At 36.2% G+C, this 20926-nt stretch overlaps 1 protein-coding gene across 2 annotated transcripts in view; it reads right to left on the bottom strand.

Moving 5' to 3' along the window:
• The window catches only part of LOC127866298 (transmembrane 9 superfamily member 3-like), a 34411-nt gene that overhangs the window by 10834 nt on the left and 2651 nt on the right, over positions 1 to 20926 (bottom strand). For both annotated transcript variants that reach the window (XR_008042946.1, XM_052406763.1), the window contains exons 2-9: positions 14566 to 14761; positions 12490 to 12612; positions 11775 to 11932; positions 11360 to 11437; positions 10421 to 10552; positions 2700 to 2866; positions 1702 to 1796; positions 1222 to 1352 (exon numbers count right to left, since the gene is read on the bottom strand). Coding sequence is in view for 1 of the 2 variants with exons in the window: in XM_052406763.1 (XP_052262723.1) it covers positions 1222 to 1352; positions 1702 to 1796; positions 2700 to 2866; positions 10421 to 10552; positions 11360 to 11437; positions 11775 to 11932; positions 12490 to 12612; positions 14566 to 14761 (1080 nt within the window). In the remaining variant the exon portion in view is untranslated. The remainder of the gene's footprint in view (positions 1 to 1221; positions 1353 to 1701; positions 1797 to 2699; positions 2867 to 10420; positions 10553 to 11359; positions 11438 to 11774; positions 11933 to 12489; positions 12613 to 14565; positions 14762 to 20926) is intronic.

Below are 20926 nucleotides of genomic sequence, written 5' to 3' on the forward strand. Positions count from 1 at the left end.
AAACAGTCCTGGAATCATGTTGTTTACCAGCATTTTTTTTTGCCCAATTTAGAAAAGTACCATTACCTGCCCAAATGGGAAAAATGTGTGCAAAAAAAACCCCGACATTGGGAAAATTTGCGTTGTTAATTCCTTTATATTGGTGTATCCAATTTGTTGCTACCAAATAATTTAAAACTGATAACTTAGTGTTGTCAAATTGTCAATATTATATTTACTTAGATTCAACCTATACAGCTGCACAGGGAAACTAACTAAATGTAGCATTTTATTTATAAACAAGAGATGTGTTTGTCAGAAACACAATGCCCCCTATTGCGCCGCTTTGAAGCCATAAATTTGACCTTTGACCTTGAATGATGACCTTGACCTTTAGTCACTCAAAATGTGCTGCTCCATGAGATACACATGCATGCCAAATATCAAGTTGCTATCTTCAATATTAAACAAGAGATGTGTTTGTCAGAAACACAATGCCCCCTACCCTAATGCGCCGCTTATTTTTTTTACCTTTGACCTTGAAGGATGACCTTGACCTTTCACCACTCAAAATGTGCAGCTCCATGAGATACACATGCATGCCAAATATGAAGTTGCTATGTTCAATATTTCAAAAGTTATTGCAAAACTTAACTGTAATATTAAGTTTTGGTGGTGTTTTTTTTACCTTTACCTTGAAGGATGACCTTGACCTTTCACCACTCAAGTGTGCAGCTCCATGAGATACACATGCATGCCAAATATGAAGTTGCTATGTTAAATATTTCAAAAGTTTACTGTAATATTAAAGTTTTGGGACAGAATGACAGACAGACAGGCCAAAAACAATATACCCCCGATCTATCCATCCAGGGGAATTAAAAGTTATGACCAAACTTTAACGAAGGTTAAAGTTTTAGGAACAAAAAATACAATGATATTTGACCTTGAAGGATGACTTTGACCTTGACTTTCACCATTCAAAATGTGCAGCTCCATGAGATACACATGCATGCCAAATATGAAGTTGCTATCATCAATATTGCAAAAGTTATAAAAGTTTAACCAAGGTTAAAGTTTTGTGACACACACATACAATGACTGACTGACACAATGACAGACAGACAGACAGACAGGTCAAAAACAATATACCCCTGATCTTTCAATCCGGGGGCATACCAATTTTTGTAGTGCCATTTTCCAGTACTTTATAAAGAAGGAAAATAATCAATGTATACATACCATGGTTCCAAATGGGATGGCCCTGGAAGCATGGTAATAGATGGCAATGAAGTTGATGAAGAATGCTGTGCCACACACGAGACTGGGCAGCAGGAAGGCTGACATTAGCATCTGCTTGATCCACACCTTGCCTGCAAACACAAGAAAACAAATCATGAATGGACTCAACAACATGATCAAAAGAGTTATAGCTCCAGATCAGCCTGCCCATTAGCAGAGTCTGGTCAGAAGCTACTCTGTCTGCTATAAAGTCATGCAAAGTTGTATGGTCTTATTTGCAGACCTATGCTGGCCACATATTGCATAAGAACCATTTTCGTATGACACAGCTTAATATGTACACTCATGAAAGAACATTAAACTGTTAACACAGATGTAAAACTCAACCAAAAACATAATTTAGATTTTTTTTTTCAAATGGAAGTTTTTCCACTTCAGTTAATTCCTGACACATTCAGCCATTCATGAATAAGACCTTACCTCCCATTCTGGCGTAGAGACTGCCGCCAAAATACCCATTGACTGGAGATGTGGCTGCATACACAAAGATGGCTGTGCTCAATAAAGAGCCACGTCTGTAAAATATTCATCCATAAGGCATAAAATCTATATGAACAAGCAAATTCGTTGAATTGATATCCCCCGCCAATATGCTTCTGGACACAAAAGTGTTATATCTGACACTAAAAAAAGCATTTTTTCAAGATACAAAGGGCCATAACTCTGTTATTATCAGATGGTGTACAATGCCATTTGGCGTGCATCATCCTATTATCCATATATATACTCGTACCAAGCTTCAATGAAATCCGCCAACACTTCCAAGATATGGCTCCGGACGGACGAACGGACAACGCCAAAACAATATCCCTCCGCCAATGGCAGCGGATAATTACTACATGTATATACAAGGTTTAAGTTAACAAATATTAATGAATGCAACAATATGTCAGTGTTAAATTAAACAAGACTATTGTCAAGCAATATGGTCCCCTACCGGCTCCACCATTGTCAGAAATTCCACCATTGTCAGATTCTTTTTTGTTTTGTCTGTTGCCATAGCATCCAGAATTTTTGACGTAGGAACAAAATAAAATGACATGCATAATGTCCATATTGCCATCTATCCTTGTTTCAAGTTTCAGGAAAAAATATTAAGAACTTTTAAAGTTATCGCTGGATCCAGAAAAGTGTGACAGACTGACGGACAGACGGACCGACAGACAGACGGACACACAGATCAAAAACCATAAGTCCCCTCCGGTGAAAACCGGTAGGGGACAAAAACAACACACTATGACTGCACATTTTTAACATGCTTTTAATATTGACACTGATTGCAGCTGAAATATGAATTAAATCGAAAAGTTACAAGACCCTTAGGTCAACAGTGTGCTATATTGTTTGCACATAGTTAATTTCAAGTAATAAAATTCATCAAAACTTGATATTCAAATAGAAGTCACAACTATACTCACTCTGTGTACAACTCGCCCATAATGGCGAAGGTGATGACGCAGACTACTACCAAGGTGATGTGGTAGCCTGTTCCAATGAGAGCTGAGAACAGCATGGGGTACGTGGCAGGGCGGAACACGTCCCCGTGAACCTGCTTCCAGCCATACTCATCTCCTAGGTCCTTCTCCTGTAACAGGGAAGACCAGTCACTCAGTGAAATAACAGGGGTCACAGCCACTGAGTGAATAACAGGGGGAAAAGTCAATCAAGTGAAAAAACAGGGGTCACAGCCCTTCAGTGAATTAACAGGGGGCACAGCCCTTCAAAGAAAAAACAGGGGGGAACAGCCACTCAGTGAAATAACAGGAAACACAGAAACTCAATGAAATAAAAGAGGACACAGTCACTCAGTAATATAACAGGAGGCACAGCCACTAAGTACAATAACAGGGGGCACAGACACTCAGTACAATAACAGGGGACACAGCCACTCGGTGAAATAACAGGGGGCACAGCCCTTCAGTAAAATAACCAGGGGCACATCCACTCAATGAAGAAACAGGGGTCGCAGCCACTTGTGAAATAACAGGGGTCACAGCCCATCATATAGAATAATAGGGGATAAAGCCACTCAGTAAAATAACCGGGGACACAGCCACTCAGTGAAATAACAGGGGGCAAAGCCCTTCAGTGAAATAACAGGGATCACAGCAACTTGGTGAAATAAAAAAGGACACAGCCACTGAGTGAAATATAACAGGGAACACATTCACTCTGTGAAATAACAGGGGTCACAGCCACTCAGAGAAATAACAGGGGGCACAGTCAATTAATGAAATAACAAGGGGCACAGCCATTCAGTGATATAACAGTGGGCACAGCCATTCAGTGAAATAACAGGGGACACAGCCACTCGCTGAAATAACAGGGGACACAGCTACTCGGTGAAATAACAGGGGGCAAAGTCACTCAGTACAAATGTTAAGTGTAACAGGAAAGTACAAATGTAAAGTGTAACAGACAAACCGACCTTCTGACCAAGTTTCATACAGATCTGACCATAAATTGGACTTGTAATCATGTTTTCCAACAAATGGAACCATTTTCCAACTCATCCAATCTATCTTTACAACAAATGTTCTGACTAAGTTTCATGAAGATTGAACAGTAAATGAGACTTCTTATAGTGTTAACAAGTTCTTTTTATAGCCATAAAGGGAAACTGCCCAGCCCCCTGGAGGCCATGTTTTTCAACCAACCAGATCAATTTTCAAACTCATCCAAGATATTATTGAGCAGGGCCTTCGTTTGACTGTTCGCCCCTCGGCCCTGTTCCCCTCTTTAAATATTATACTTTTTTCCCCTTTTTCAGCTAAAAATTCCCCCTTCCTTTTTTTACTTTTATACCTATGTTGCCAGCTGGTATCGTGCTATTAACCTTTGATTAAATGTATATTTATGTAAATTACCCTCTACATTAAAATATAGCAATTTTAAGTGTTGAATGGTTGGTGAAAAGATCTTCTAAAATATCCTTTTGCGCCCAAAACGGCACGAAATTCTCCGCTCTAAGGGCGCTGGACCCCATCCCCCAAAGTGTAGCAAGGGCCCTGTTGAGATACATGTTCTAACCAGTGACCAAAAATAATGCCCCCCTTCCCCCCTATTGACCTTATCGCGATGACGTCACAAAAGGGGCAGTCCCTTAGCGACGGTGAAAACAATGCCCTAGATACGGTCGATTTACTACGCTGATTGAGCACCTTTGCTGATATTTCGTCAATTGCATTCCTATTGGGAAGTCGATAGGTAATTAAATGTCATGTAATTGGTGTTTAAAATGTCTTTTGACTATTATGAAAGGTTAGATTGCACTTCGAAAGCCCGATACGATCAGAAAATAAAACTAATTGGACTTAATGAATGTCCGTACAAATTCCAAGCTGGATGTTGGAAAAATCATGAGTGGCCGATGATCGAGTACGGCAACATTCATGATTAACTTTCTCACTGAGACACCGGGTAAATTCGTTTATTCTGTAATAATGGGGGTATCCTTGTAGATGTTGATTTAACGTGTATTGTCGTTCTTTTCAGGGTTCATTCATCTTCGAACATTCTACTATGTCAATTTATCATGCTAATGTGAAGCTGTAAAATACGTTGGGACATCTGGTACATGACTTACTGAAAGCCTTAGTTGTGTTCATTGTAATGAGTGCGAGTGACAAATATTAAAATTAACACACATATATCTGTATAAATATTTGTTTTTCAAACATTATTTACCCCCCGTTGCTGTCAAACGTAATTTCTTTTTTATGATGTCGATCGTTTATTGTCGTAACATTAAATCTTAATACGGAATGACGTCTTTTTAATTAACTGATACACGCTAAATACGTTACTTGTTTTTTTACGTAAATTTTATAATTATTAAATACTTAAATAAATTAATCGGGCTAGTATCTTAACGGTGTAAATTTCTGATAATCTAAATTGGACATGACTTTATATTTGACCATATGTCACATATCTAATTTAAGCAACTGTTAAGTACATCGGCGTTAATTATTCATCCAAATGACGGCTTAATACTACCAGAAAGAGGAGACATGGTTGCATCTATCGTGTTAAATGACACTGTCTGGACCACCCAGTGTGGTTTATGACACCTTTTTGTCAGTTAAGTTTGGACAATATTTGATCAAAACGAGATAATCGGATTATGCAAAACAAAGGGGCAATTAAACACCAGAATACAAAAGCTTACACGATTTTAAGACTGATGCAAACAATCAAATGAAAAATATTGCATTTAATTAAATTAAATGTTTATTTAAGGTGTCAGCGTGTTTTATAAAGCAACTGTATATTCAATTATTTCGGCATTAAAAATTTGGCTTAAATGACTGCTCAGTATGACAAGAGATGACATAGAGGTATCATAAATTGTGTTTAATGACCACATGTGGTTTATGCAGAGCCACAAGTATAGGTCCCCAACTGGCTTTATGACACCGTGTTTTTCTTTGTCTGGACAGTCTCCGATCATAACGAGATAATCGGTTTGTGATGAAGAAATGGGCATTCAAATACCTAACATGCGGAAACAAAAAGTGTCGAAATTGGTGTGAATTAAATAAAAACAATAACATTTATCATGAGAATTTATTTAATACGTAACAAGGTAATAACGTAACAAATATAGAGGTTCAAAATTTATTGGTTGCTTGTTTTCATCCTTATTTGTGTTCGTTCATTAAATTAAATTTATTATGAAAGATTTTCTATTTCTGGGTATTTTTATTCTAAAAAATGGTCGCGAAGATGTGCCTTAACTGAAAAAAATTGCGAGCAGTGTTAAATATTTTAATGCAAATAAAATGGCGACAGCGCTTTTGTTTTCACCGTCGTCAAGGGGCATGTAACTCTAACTGACGCAAGTGCCCGGATGTTGCGATAAGGTCAATGGTGGCCATGTTTTTCAACACAGTGAATTTTTTTGCCCAAAATTACCGCCGATATTCGGCTGCTTCCCAATTGCAAAAAATGAAGTTTTTTCCCCAAAATCTGACCAAAATTTCCCAAAAAATGACCAAATTTTCCCAATAAAGCCAATAAGATTACAATGTCATTTAGCGTTAATTTCGTAGAAATAGTGCCAATCGAGCTTGTCGAGTCTTCGCCGAATGAAAACTGACTTACGAATGTTCGCGAATGAAGCTGAATACAATTTTACGTTGCTATCCACACATCTCTCTCTATATTGCGGAGGATACCGACGATAGTCGATGTATTCCGATTGTTAACGCCTGTTTTTACACACATCCAAGATGGCGGCAAGCAGACGAGAAGTTTGCGATGAGCAGCGAAAATGATAAATAACACTCAAATTAACAGCGGATATCACATGGTTATTATAAGATAATTTAATGTGTGTGTCAATTAACGCAAAATACTACATTTGAGATGAACAACAAATATTTATAAGAAATCTTCACAGTAAATGTGCGTCACGGAAATCAGTGTTGGAAAATTGGAGTTTAGTATAGACTACTCACAAAGTTAAAGCATTTAAGATGAGAATCGTTCGAAAATGGAAAGAGACAAACATGATTTGATTTATATGTTAGTGGATCTGTGTATAATCAGATTCATATGCATATTCTGCTTTATTATGTTTGTCACGCTGTATAGTTTGGTGAAATAGCATTGAACTGAGGATGTCAAATGTGCAAGATATTAAAAGGTAAACAAATGAAATGTATTATTTAAGCTCCATTTAATACAACAATAACAAAGCAAGAACACTAAAGTGTGTTTGTTAACATTTTTTAATGTTTTCACCATATCATATTTTACTTTTAAAAACATCATGAATTAAATTCATACTCTTAAAGAGAATATGATTAAATCATAATGGTACATGTATATTGAAGAATCTTTAGATTATTGCAAGTTTAATATGCATGTGGAAGGATATTAACTAAATGTTGTAAGAATACATGAAAGCAACACTTTATAATATAAAAATGCTGACAAACATGAACTTAGCAATTTTTATTCTGTTCTTATAATCATATTTATAATGTTTCCCAATTTCATGGTTTATGGCGTTAATTTTCCCAATCCAAATGCCACAGGCTGTAACAAAAAAAATCAAAAAAAATCACTGCAACAGAACCGAACCATTTTCAAACTCATCCAAGATATCATTTAAACTAATTGTTCTCACTAAGTTTCATGATGATTAGACAATAAATGTGACTTCTAGAGTGTTAGTAAGGTTTCACTTTAGCCATATAATGAAAAGTGCCATTACCTATGCCAGTCATGTTTTTAAACAAACCGGAACAATTTTTGAACTCTCCCAAGAAATTACTTGAACGAGTGTTCTGACAAAGATTCATGGTCAATCCATGTTCGGGTAGGGTCAAGAGTGTTAATAAGGTAATTGTTGCAGAGCTCGAATTTAACTTTTTTTCTACTTGCAAAACGTTGCGAGCAGCTTTAATACTAACTCGCAAAATAAAAACATCCTCGCAAATTTTAGTTTTATATTAAGTTCTTTTTTCCACTTTTAATTTCCGTTTTTTTTTTTAACTCAACGGTTAACTTTGCTTTATCTTCCGTATTGTTATTTCCGTCTGTGGGCAAAAAGAAACTTGTTATTTTTCGCTTCGACGCCATGTCTGTTCAAATTCAATGAACACGTGTGAATAATCGACTGTTTCACGTTCTCTGTACCAATACCATCCGCGTATCTGTACTATAAGTATACCAGTCTACATAAAAGGTGTGCGCTTAAGCATACGGGTATTCGGACGTTCTATAAATTGACCAACGGTTTAGCGTTCACGACGTCGAGCGCATTAAGCAACATAACTCTTTTTTCGGCGTAGCTGTATTAAGCCAGCTTTTCACCTTACCTGACCTTTGTAAGTGTCCAATAAAATTCAAATAAAATTTCCTGCGGCTAGGTACACATGAAAACACTTCATTTATTCCATTGGCTGATTTGAGTATACCACCAGAACATTGGAAACATATCCGCGTCTTTATAACACTGTTCTACTGCATGAAACAATTTTATCTCTAATGAAAAGGCTTAATAGATAGAACAGTTTTACACTCAATTCTCGACATCAATACAGTTTGTGCGTGCTTTTTTTATTTTCATAGAATTACCAGCGCAAAAGCGTTTATACTTAAAGACTATGTTCTCATATTTAGTGCTTACTTCCATATTCTGTCAACATGTAAACATGTAAAAGTATAAGAGCAGTGGAAGCGAGGCCTCACTTTAATGGATTGCATTTCAACCCGCGAGGTATCGAGTATATATACAGGTCATCACCGGAGTTCGCGGCCAGTAAAATAATCGTTATATAATAAAGATGCTATCCGTGAACTAGGTGACCTGGAATTTTCTTTAGACCAGAAATATTATGGTATGTCAATAATAGATTCTTAACATGTTTTCAACAATACAATGATAAATATTATTTTTGATCAATTTAACAATAATTATTCCACTATATTGACTAATGCATTAAGCATGAGCGCAATGATTCTCGATATTGTTAATAATCGAATCAAATGGCAATACCCGACAAACCACTAAAACAGGTTTGTTCGAAAAACGCGCCTATAAATACGGATACTTTGCGTGTGGCCGGTTGACTCATATGTTTTAATTTCACTTCCATTCTTCTTTTGGTTTTCTGTTTTGTTTCTATAGGTTTATGACCAGCAATATGTAATAATGTAAAATAAGCCGCGAAAACTCTGCGTAACATCCCATAGTGCGTGTGATGCAGCTAAGAACTGCATAGAAAGACATTTGCTATCCTTGATCTCATTCATTAAACTATCAACGCCATATATCTATTTTAAAGATATTTCTTGTTCTCTATTTCTTTACTCGCAAAAAAATACCAGTGGCTTAAAACTTAACTCGCAATCAGTATTTTTCACTCGCATTTTGCGAGTGTGCGAGTGTTAATTTCGAGCCCTGCTGTTGACTACATAGGACGCATGACAGACGAAAGGCGATCACAAAAGCTCACCATGAGCAAGTTGTGCTCAATGAGCTAAAAAGAACAATAATTTTCACAAAATCTCAAATATTTCAGAACTATCACACACAAATAATGTCGGAGATGGGTGATGCTCCCCAAGTTTTTTTTGTCACAATTTTGCACTATATATTCAGATAAAAGGAAACGTTTTGAGGGGAATTGCTTTGGACAAAATAATACGATGGATGGTTAAGCAACTTAAAAAATTCAAAGGGCCATACCTCTCTAAATAAATCATCTAACCAGAACCCACAAATAACATGCGCATCTCCTTAAGGTAGTTAAGCTTCCCATAAAGCTTCATTGAAATGCAGTCAGTAGTTGGGGAGAAATAGCCCGGACAAGAATTGCACTATATGTACAGTTTATAGAAAATTTCAAAGGGCCATAACTCTGTGAAAAATCATCCTACCATAACCGGCTGATAATATGCACATCTCCTGTTAGTAGTGAAGCTTCCCATAAAGTTTCATTGAATTCCCGTAATAAGTTGCTGAGAAATAGCTCGGACAAGAATTGCACTATATGTACAATGGAAAATTTCAAAGGACCATAACTCTGTGAAAAATCATCCGACCAGAACCGTCTGATAAAATGCACATCTCCTCTTGGTAGTGAAGCTTTCCATAAAGTTTCAAAGAATTCCAGTCATTAGTTGCTGAGAAATAGCCTGGACAAGCATTGCACTATATGTACAGTTAATGGAAAATTTCAAAGGGCCATAAGTCTGTGAAAAATCATCCGACCAGAACTGGCTGATAATATGCACATCTCCTTTTGGTAGTGAAGCTTCCCATAAAGTTTCATTGAATTCCAGTCATTAGTTGCTGAGAAAAAGCCCGGACAAGAATTGCACAATATGTTCAGTTAATGGAAAATTTCAAAGGACCATAACTCTGTGAAAAATCATCCGACCAGAACCGGCTGATAACATGCACATCTCCTCTTTGTAGTGAAGCTTTCCATCAAGTTTTATTGAATTCCGGTCATTAATTGCTGAGAAATAGCCCGGACAAAAATTGTGCACGGACGGACGGACACACGCACGGACAGACGAAGCGGCGACTATATGCCCCCCCCCCCCAATTTTTTGGGGAGCATAAAAAACTAGCCTACAAAAAAAACTGTTCCAGACACAGGAAATTATGTTTGCTTACCATGTCATCCATGTCGTCATCACGGCTGTATCGAGCGTAGTCCTTGCGAAGGGTGCGCATCAGTATCATGGATACCAGGCCTACCAGGAATATCACCATCATGAACGAGTTGAAGATGCTGAACCAGTGGATCTGAATACAAATACAGGCTCATGTGAACATTCATAACAAAACTATGTAAACATTGAATGTACTAAGTTTAAAAAAAAACTGCAAAACGGTCTGAAAATATTAAATATCAGTCATTAAAATAAGAATGTTGAACAAGCAACCCAGAATTTTTAGACTAAGAAAATGTTACAACCCTGAATATACTGAATAAAACTGAGAATCTGAACAAGCCCAGTTCAACATATACTATTGCAATGCTTGAGGCTTGTGCTAAATTTGATCACTAGCTTATAAGCAATGAGAGTCATTTATGATTTCACGTATAGGAATGATTGTTTTGTGTTTTTATCAGGTTTTTAAAATACCGAATAAAGTATGTTATATATTACTAGTAATAATCTTTGAATATGTACAAGTTTTTAAACACAAGAATCTGTAAGAGCAATAAGCTGGTATAAACTTCAAGTAACTTTTTACTACTGACATCCTTAAACAAGATGCTGCTCTCAATAAAGTGTCTTTGATTAAGTACATGAGCAGGTCAATAATAAAGGCAATATGATGAGAGTTTATTGAATCAAAGAATAAAAGCTTTTTAGTAAGTAGTGTTGCAAAATTGATGATAGACAAAACAAGTCTATTTAGGTTCACCAAGACTTTAGACCTTTTACATCAGTCCAAACGTAGGGTTGATAACGGGTTATAATTAGATCAGGTGATGTGGGTGTTGATAGTGTTGGAAGACATCGTTCATACAAGTATCAGAACTTAACACGTAATACAAGACAGATTTGATTTAACGACCAAAATACAATGACTGTTCATTACCCTGTGTTGAAAGAAGTTTGGGTCCAGGTACTTGTCAAAACGATCATGAAATTTCACTTCTGATGTGTGCCATTTCACCTGTGTAGAGACAATTATATTATTTATGCTTTGCATTAACACAAAATATCCTAGTAAACAATGTATTTTGCTAAAACTATTTTTAAAAGTCAAATTTCCTATTAATTTGATTAAGAACAAGATGTTGTATTTCACTGTTACCAGTATGGGATTCCAAAAAAAATATTGTTGGGTTCATAATGATGTTGTTATCAATCAAAATGTTCATATCTTTAAGATTTGATGCAATTGACAAATTTTGAGAATGGCAGAATAACCTCCCAAATAATTGCATGTATTCTGTACATAAATCCAACATTTAATTCCTCATTACAATGTAAGAGCATTCTGCACTGACCTCATAAGAGAATGAAATTTCTGCCCCTATTTCCAGCTTGACTTTTGCATCACTGGTGAGGTTGACATCCACAATCTGCTTGTCATTGTAGCCTATGTCAAACTTCTTGTGAGTCCATATGGCATATTCCTTATTTTCCCCAATCTCACCTACAATTCCTTTAGTAACACAAAATATTACACTTTTAGTATATACATTTATTTTCAGATTAACACTATAAAGCACTGGGAAGTACAGTTTGAAAGTGAACCATCATGTGGTAAGTACTAGACAACATGGGATTTAAAGGAAAATCACATAATAATATATAAATGGAATACTAATTAAACAAAGATGCGGCGTTCAATAAACACACCTAAGGCCATTCCACAGGCATCTATTTGACAAAGTTGTTGGTGTATTTATAGTAATAAGACATCATTCAAGCAAGTATTAAAGACTTGTAGGAAGTCTTATTTATATTAAGTGAAATGCATCATTTTCAGTTTACCAAAAGTTTGGACCTTCTGGATTAGTCCATACTGAAGTAAATATCAAGATTAAAGTGAGGTCAGGTGATATGGGTTGTTGATAGTGTTCAACAACAAAAAGTAGCAAGTACATGTATTAAGGCTTTGTAGAAAGAAATATTAATAGCAGAAATGTTAAATGCTTAATGCCTTCCAATTCTGTAGATGCTGGGGGCAAAAAAAGAAAAGTTAATTGCATAACATACCCCATATTGGGAGATCATCTATGTACATCTGATACCAATAATGGTTCTTCACGGCATACACAAATGCCTGGTATTTCTCTTCTGTCAGTTTCACATCGCAAAACTTCACAGAAGTCCGCTCCTCTGGAATAATTGTAAAAATATACAGTAGAAAGACGCAATGGCAATTGGTTTATTTTAAAACTACATCAAAGTCAAGACTCATTTCCTTCTTTGTTAAGTGCCTGTACTGTGTACATGTAAAAGGCACTTTCCCAAATAAGGAATAAATACAAAATTGCCATACAAAACATTATGGTTTCCAATTTCATTTCAAAAGCACAATATCTGCAAGGAAACAAATCAAATTAGCAATGAAACTGAGTATTTAAAAAAAAGGCCCATAATAAAATATTTAAATGATAATCAGTTTGTGCAATTATGTACCAAACAATCAAAAGGCCCATAATCCAATCTGAAGATTTAACCAGGCCAATTTTCCCGATTTCAGGGTTTTTCATGCTAATTTTTTCCATGTAAGCGTGGTACATGTACTGGTCCTTAAAAAAATGGCTGATGCCAAATTACTATAATTTATTGCCGAATAGAATACTTTGAATTCGATATGATGCTCTATGTTACAACACTATGTCAGAGGTCTAGGCTCAATTTGTTTGAAAAATGGTGGTTTCCATTAAGCTGATCTGTTGATTGCAAGATGGGCTGGACATGTTGATTGTTCTTCACTAACATGGTTCGATGTGTCTGTTAAAGCTTTGCTGATTGATCTATTAATTGCTTATCTAGACTACATGTATGTATCATAATGTTTGTTAAAATTGTATTTCTAAACAATGTCAACTTAAATGTTATTTAAAACCTTTAAAGTCACAGGTGAATACTATATCAGACTTTTTAATGTTACATTTTCAACAAAACCTATACTGCAATACATTATGATAGACAAGAAATAATTTATTTTATTGGTTAAAATTTGTTTGTAAGCCATTTAACCCTATTAATCCCTACCTGAAATGGGAACAAGCGACTAAATACCAGTAATTGTTCTTTCTTTGTCAGTTTTAATGACTTTTCCATGTAAAGTAAATTTTATATTCACTTTTTCTGAAAGGGCTATTACATTTCTCATGCATGGATGCCATGTCTTTTTTTTTGTTCTGCATTCAAATGATTCTTTAAGATACATTGATTCAGATATTATTACTACATGTACAACTTGTTGACCTAGTGATTGATTAATCACATTAAAAACTAGAAATGGCGCGGCAGAGGCCGACGCGTATCTCCACGCCACATGTTTGACCCAGGGGGCATCGCCCGAGTTGGTAATGGGGCCATGCATAGTTGAGATTGACCATATTGTCATAAGAGATGTTCAGTATCAATTGGAAGTAAATCGGTGTAGAAATGAAGAAAATAACATAAAACAAAAGATGTGTTTGGCAGAAACACAATGCCCCCTCTTGTGCCGCTTTGATTTATTAAAAAAAAAATTATCATTTGGCAGGTTCATTACTCACCTTCCTCTAAAGCTTATTACTTCCCTTGGATTTTTTTTAACCTTTGACCTTGAAGGATGACCTTGAAATTTCACCACTCAAAATGTGCACCTCCATGAGATACACAGGTATGGTCAATGCACCATACCGGGGGCATAAAAATGAGTGAAAATCTCTGACCCGGCCCCACCCCAACCCCCATAACTTTTGACCCAGGGGTCAGATCAAAATTCCAAATAGTGCAGGGTCGCTCATAGCTACCATGTGTGTAAGTTTCAAGGTTCTAGTGCATATAGTGTAGGAGGAGATTGTGGCCAGGACGGACGGACGGAAAGACGGCGGAGATAACCACAATATCCCCATGCTTTTTTAAAATGGATAAATACATTATCAGTTTACTTAATATATGTACCAGGTTAACAGGCCACCATCAGTTGCCATTAAACTTTTCCCTATTAAAATTTGGGGAAAGCATAAGTCATTACACATGTACTCCCTAATTTCGGCAAAAGAAAGTCACTTTTACCAAAAATTGTGGGGTCAGATGACCCCTATAATCTTTTATTATTACACTTACTTTTGAAGTCAATGTCTAATCCACTGAACTCCAGTTCTGTTCCCTGCAATGCTTCTCCAAGGGTTTCATGATAATGGCTTAAATCTTTCTTCGGTCCTTCACAGAACGGCAGGGAAAAATATGAGTATGTCTCCTGCCTATTATGATAGGGACCGACTGTGTTCATCCAAAGAACAACCTCCTCGGAATCTTCATACTAGAATTTAGAAATGCAAATTTGAAACAAAAGTTCCACGCAGTGATGTAATGGATTGATTACTGTACAGTAGTGGGAATAATATGATGATTGGTTTAGAACATATTCGTTTTGACTGACTTTTCCTGAATTTTAAACAAAAGCTATCCTGCCATAAATTTAAATAAAGTGTGACTGTCGGTAGATAAAACAAGAGTAGATGACCAAAACATCAATACTGTGTCATTGAGAAATAATTCTGAGATTGGAGAAACTTACTATGTCCTTGTCAAAATATTCAAATGTTATGTGTATAAATCCTAGAGTTCTTTATGCTTTACATGTGATGTTAGAAATGTGCTGATCAAAATTGAGCTTATTATCAAAAGTAATTCCCAGATCTGTCTCATTAGTCACAGATTCAACATAAACAAAATATCCACCCTTCTCTCTCATAGAGTATCTGTTCACTTCTTCATTGCTTTTTATGTGCTTAACAGTTATAGCAATACATTTTCTGTCTTGTATTTTTAAGTAATATGTTTTTGTATCTTATCTAGTTATTTACTAATGATTTGATTTCCATGTCCCGTAATTTTTCACACGCGTAACATCCTCGGCATGAGACTTGAACGCCTTTTTCCCATTTGATTGGTACTTGATCGTTTTGAAACAGACATAACAATATCATATGTGCTACCCGGAATGATTTTTTGTTTGTTTCTTAAACCAATCCCCCTATTTCTCTCCACGAGAGTCTCTTTCATGGAGCCATTCCCATCGCCACTTGTTTTTCACATCACTTTCAAGTCCTTTTGTGTCGAACCCCGGAAGAAAATACATGATTTGATCGCGTTTTTTTGGTTTCAGAAGTTAGGCCAAATAAAAAAATAGTCTTGGTTCAGGGAACATGGCCAGAAAAATGTAGGAGGGTAGGTAGGTTTTTCTTTTTTTTTTCTTTCTTTTTTTTACCAGTCGACTGATTTCATGATTGTTTAAACACTGACCAAATGATTAACATTGCACATGTGGTATTTAGTCGTTGTATATTATTCAATATTCCTAGCTCTTTATGCACTTCTTCAGGGCTAGCGCTGGCCCAAAATTTCTTTGAGCCAACCATTTTTTGTTTGTCTGTCTGTAATAGTGTGACCTTCATATTCAAAAGTGAACAAGCCATCTTTATCAGTCTCTGGTGTTTGGGGTGTGACCTTCAGAATTTTTTTCATCATGAGACCTGACCTAGTCTCCGACAGGTGCTCAAGAGTCTGAATAGTGGCTGTCAAAAGGAGGGTAACCTCAGAATAGCACAAGTCTTTCTTCTGGTACATTTTTTTATAAAATGGCAATGGGTTTGAGCGCATCGCACAGGAAGTGAGCAGTGTACATAAATTTGAATGTTGCTATTGGTTTGTACAGGCTAAGGGCGTCACAGTACATTGATTTTGATTCATTATCAAAGCGAAGCCAATTGTTGTCAAGTTTCCATGACTCTTGGAATGCTCTAGTGTTTTGTGTTTTAATTTATTTTTTTTATGACTCTTTTTCGTCCAACGACGCTTTAAGGTTAAAGACGCCATGTTAGCGACTGTAGAGACAAAGTGGTAAATTCCATTTTTATAGTAGACTAGATGAATGACTCTTCCTATGTGTTAAAAATACGAAACTTTAATTACAATTAAACCGCGCGTGTTTTTCACATTTTCATTTGATTAAAATACGCTGCTGTCAGTTAGCATAGTGTGCGAGTAAAACAAACAAATTAATTAATTATCATCTTTTCATTTGATCGGAAATTGACAGAAAGTTGTAACATCATCGACATAGAACTAATTATTTAATTATCACTTTTAAATTCAGATCAATAGACAGCTTGGAAATAATTAAATTATTGTCACGCTTCTTTTCATTTTTAATCTTTAATAATACGACATTTGCGACCGGCCGCTATTTTGTTTGCAGACGACAATTTTAACTGTGTATTCAAAGTGCACAGTGTCTGCGCATGAATTACCGAATATTACTCCATAGCTCCACCCATTTTTACATTTCATTCAACAAGGTTATTTCATGTGTAAGCGAGCTCAATGTTGATTGGCCAGCTAGCATGCGCACTTCAATAACAATAAGGTCAAGCAATGTCTCGTATACAGGTGCAGACCGGTTTTTGTTCACTGTTCAAATTGCGAACACTTTCATTGAAACAAAGAGAAAAATATAGAAAACCAATCCAGGTTTAAATGGTGGCTGTTTTCAATGAAATTTTACGAGATTTTAGCATTTTCGCCATCAGATTTTTTTCCATGGCCCAAAAAATCGTTAGGGTCGGGGGCAAAAAATAGGGTCGGTCGGGTTCCCTGAACCAAGACTATTTTTTTTTTTGGCCTTATTTTGATTTGTCCACCATATTTTTTTGAGAGATAAGACCATTTCATAACGTCTATTTCCATTGGTTGAGCGATTTACGTAAGCCAATCAAAAATGCTTTTTTGGAAACCGAGTCAGATTCCTGATTAACTTTGAGTTATTCCGTGCGGTAAACCATTTCATAGACAAAGGAATTGTAAATTATCGGCAGAGCAATATTCCCAGGGGATAGACTAATAGAGAAGCAATGGCTGCGTCAAATCTATAATTAGAAATGGGTAACAGAGTAGTGGGAAACCAATTTATCACGTCTGGAATCGAGCGTATTTTGTTTATTTTGTTTGTCGGCATTGCTGGACACATGGCCTACCCCCCCCAACAAAATCTCGTCGGATTTACATGATTCACGAAAACGACCTCTGAGAAGTTCAAAATTACGGATTTCTGTAATAATACGGAACACTTTCACCCATGCACCTAAAACGATCAATCATGCAACCTTTACTGAAGTCAGTAATCAGCTAACTACTTACAAAACCTCATAATGTTCTGGCAAATATTGACGATAAATGTTCTTAGAATTGCATGAACACAGACGTTCTCCATTTTCTGGAAGAAGGGGTTGAAGAATCCACTCGACCGCTCGCATATGCAAGTGAAGTGACCGGTCTGGCGAGTAAAATTTCTTAAATACTCGACAGACCGGGCGAGTGCTGTTTTTCAAGTTGAGAAATATAAATTCAGTTCCAGAACTCCTGCCATATCGATACAAATTGCGAACAATTTTTCGAACGAACAAAAAATACATTTAGTACACAAAAAAGTTGCACTTTCATTTTGACAATGAAAAATGACGTCACGGGCACAGTAAAAATAATTCTCGAAATCGGCTGCACTCTTTTCGTCGTTGTCAGTGCTCTTAGCTAATTGATTAAAAGTGAATAAAACTGTTAAATATATTGGTTATTCCGTGAATTTTAATGTAAATATCAATAAAACAATAATACATCACTGGTTAATTATAATACTTCTTATATTTAATTAAAAAAATACAGAAATAATAATTATTAATAAACAGAATAATTCCGAATTTCGTGATCAGAAGCCTTAGGCAAAATTTACCATATTGTAACCGTTTGTCAATCAAGCGTGTCTTTCAGTAAAAGTTCGTATGAAATACTAAAATGGAAAAGGGTTCTATTTTAAAATATCTGCAAGGTGGTCGTGACAGGGAACAGAATGAATTAGAAAGGTCGTCAAAACGAGAAGCAGAAAGAATTGAGAAAAGGAAAGAGGTGCAGAACACGTAAGGAAAGCAAATATAATCCATCAGATAATGTAGTTAATTTGTTTGCATTTAGTGTCACTATGTTAAGTAGGTTTAAAAGGTTCTGGTTGATCATAACTATAAATATAGATATCTATTTTTTTTAAATGCTCGGCGAGTAGATTAAAGTGAAGGGCGAGTGGATTGTCAGGCCTACTCGCCCTGCAGGGCGAGTCAGTGGCTCTGGAAAAATTCTTCAACCCCTGGGAAGTAAACAAACATGTGCACTATGCGGATGAATCCATTTGGGACTAAGGCAACGTTCAACGGGATGTGCGCACATCGAGCACTGTTTTTATTCAACCAATCATCTATTAACTCTAAATTTAGATTGATGCAATATGTACAAATCATTTTCTGAAAATCAGTCAAAAACGGAAGTAAATTTATGTCTCTGCTATCAGTCAGCGCTCGATTTGTTTGACATATACCGGTAATACACTGAATACCGCGTAATAATAGTATTTTTGGACTTTATTTAGGCCTTGAAATACAAAAGCAATCTGCTTAATGCACTACGATGCATCTATCACTAGCAATTAACGACCCTTATCATAAAAATACCCTGGTGTGAATGCCCGATAAAGTTAATAATTTGCCGATATATTGTTGATAAGTGTCAAAAACAACACTGGATCACTTGACCAGGGCTCCAAATTAACACTCGCACACTCGCAAAATGCGAGTAAAAAATACCGATTGTGAGTTAAGTTTTAAGCCACTAGTATTTTTTTGTGAGTAAATAAATAGTGAAAAGAAATGAGTAGGTATAAATTAATTAATGTTGCTCTACATCATAATCGCTAAATCTTAGGTCAATTTATAGAACGCCCAAGTACCCTTAGCATATATCGTTTTGTACGAATGTCGGGACAAATAGTGTCACATCATGACAAACACCCCAAAAGCAGGACTGTCCCGCCAAGATTGGGACATCTGGCAGTTCTAGGGGGGACAAGGTATCTGAGGGCGAAGATAGGGCAAGTTTATGCTCACAGATGGAGCAAGATTTTCATAACCCCGGATCAGACTAAAGAAGAGAGAATAAAGAATATGAATCTCAAAAGGGAACTGGAGAAGCGAAAGTTGGAAGAGAAAAATCATGATTTAATTATTTTTAGAGGGGAAATAGTGGAAAGAAGATCAGATAGTCTTGTGAATAGCACAATGGCGACACCGGGCATTTCAGAGCCGGGTCGGCCATTTCGTCTATGACAAATTTAAAGAAACTGTAAATAGAGTTAGTGTTCCAGTTTCAAGTGTTCACCACAGTTCTTTCGTTGACAGTTTTTCAAGTTGTGTTAATCACAGTTCTTTCGTTGAAAGTTTTTCAAGTTGTGTTAATGACTCTTTGTCTGAAAACAATGAGATTTTAAACAGTAATCAGAGCAATGATTTGCAATATAGGCATAAACAGTGTCAAGCAATTAACTCTAGTCTAATCACGTGTGATTTTAAATCAATAAGTGATCAGGAACCCTGTGATATTTACCGAAGTATTGATTCCACTATTGTCGCGAAAACAGTTTTAACAGAATCAATTGCAGAAAGATGTAAGTGCATGTATACTAATGCAGATCAGCTCCAAAACAAACTTGATGAATTGCGTTTGCAGTTGTCTATTGTGTCACCAGACTTTGTATTTGTTACAGAAGTGTTACCTAAGTATAATTTCGACAATATATCATGTTCTTCCACATTGTATCATATTGATGGTTACTCAGCTTTTCCTGGAACTGACCTTGGTAGAGGTGTCATTATTTATGCGAAAACAGAATTGAATGTTTCACCAAATACCACTCTTAATTCCTTTTATGGTGATGCTTCGTGGATTGACTGGATTAGTGATAGCAAAACAATAACATTAGGGTGTATATATCGGAGCCCCTCCAACACTAGAAACTGTGATGAAATTAACCATTTATTAAACATGGCAGTTGGACTCGCCGAGAATTTATTAATTACGGGAGACTTTAATATGAAGGACATTGATTGGGACACGTACACCACCACACATGGAGAGGATCATCATGAAAGCTTATTTATTGAGTGCTTAAGAGATAACTTTTTGTTTCAACATGTAAACCAATTCACAAGATGTAGAAATGATCAGAGCAAGAACATACTTGACCTAATTTTATCTAAAGATGAGAATGACATAGTGAACTTAGAATATCTACCATCCCTGGGATGCAGTGATCATGTAACATTACTATTTGACTTTTTATGTGATTTCAAAATAATATGTACTGGAGCTAGTTCCTATCAATACAGGAAATGTGATTTAATACGCTTTACGGAAGAGTGGGAAACAACAAACTGGCAGGAATATTTCCAACACAGCGATGCTAACAGCATGTGGGAGTCTTTTGTTTGCAAATTCAGAGCTAGTGTGGAAAAGTTTGTTCCAAAGTTTAAACCAAAATCAGGACACATGAAGAAACCGTTGTGGATGACACAGGATTCATTGAGATTTATTAAGGGGAAGCGTC

The sequence above is a fragment of the Dreissena polymorpha genome, chromosome 2 (assembly GCF_020536995.1).
Source record: "Dreissena polymorpha isolate Duluth1 chromosome 2, UMN_Dpol_1.0, whole genome shotgun sequence".
In the NCBI taxonomy this organism is placed as follows: Eukaryota; Metazoa; Mollusca; class Bivalvia; order Myida; family Dreissenidae; genus Dreissena; species Dreissena polymorpha.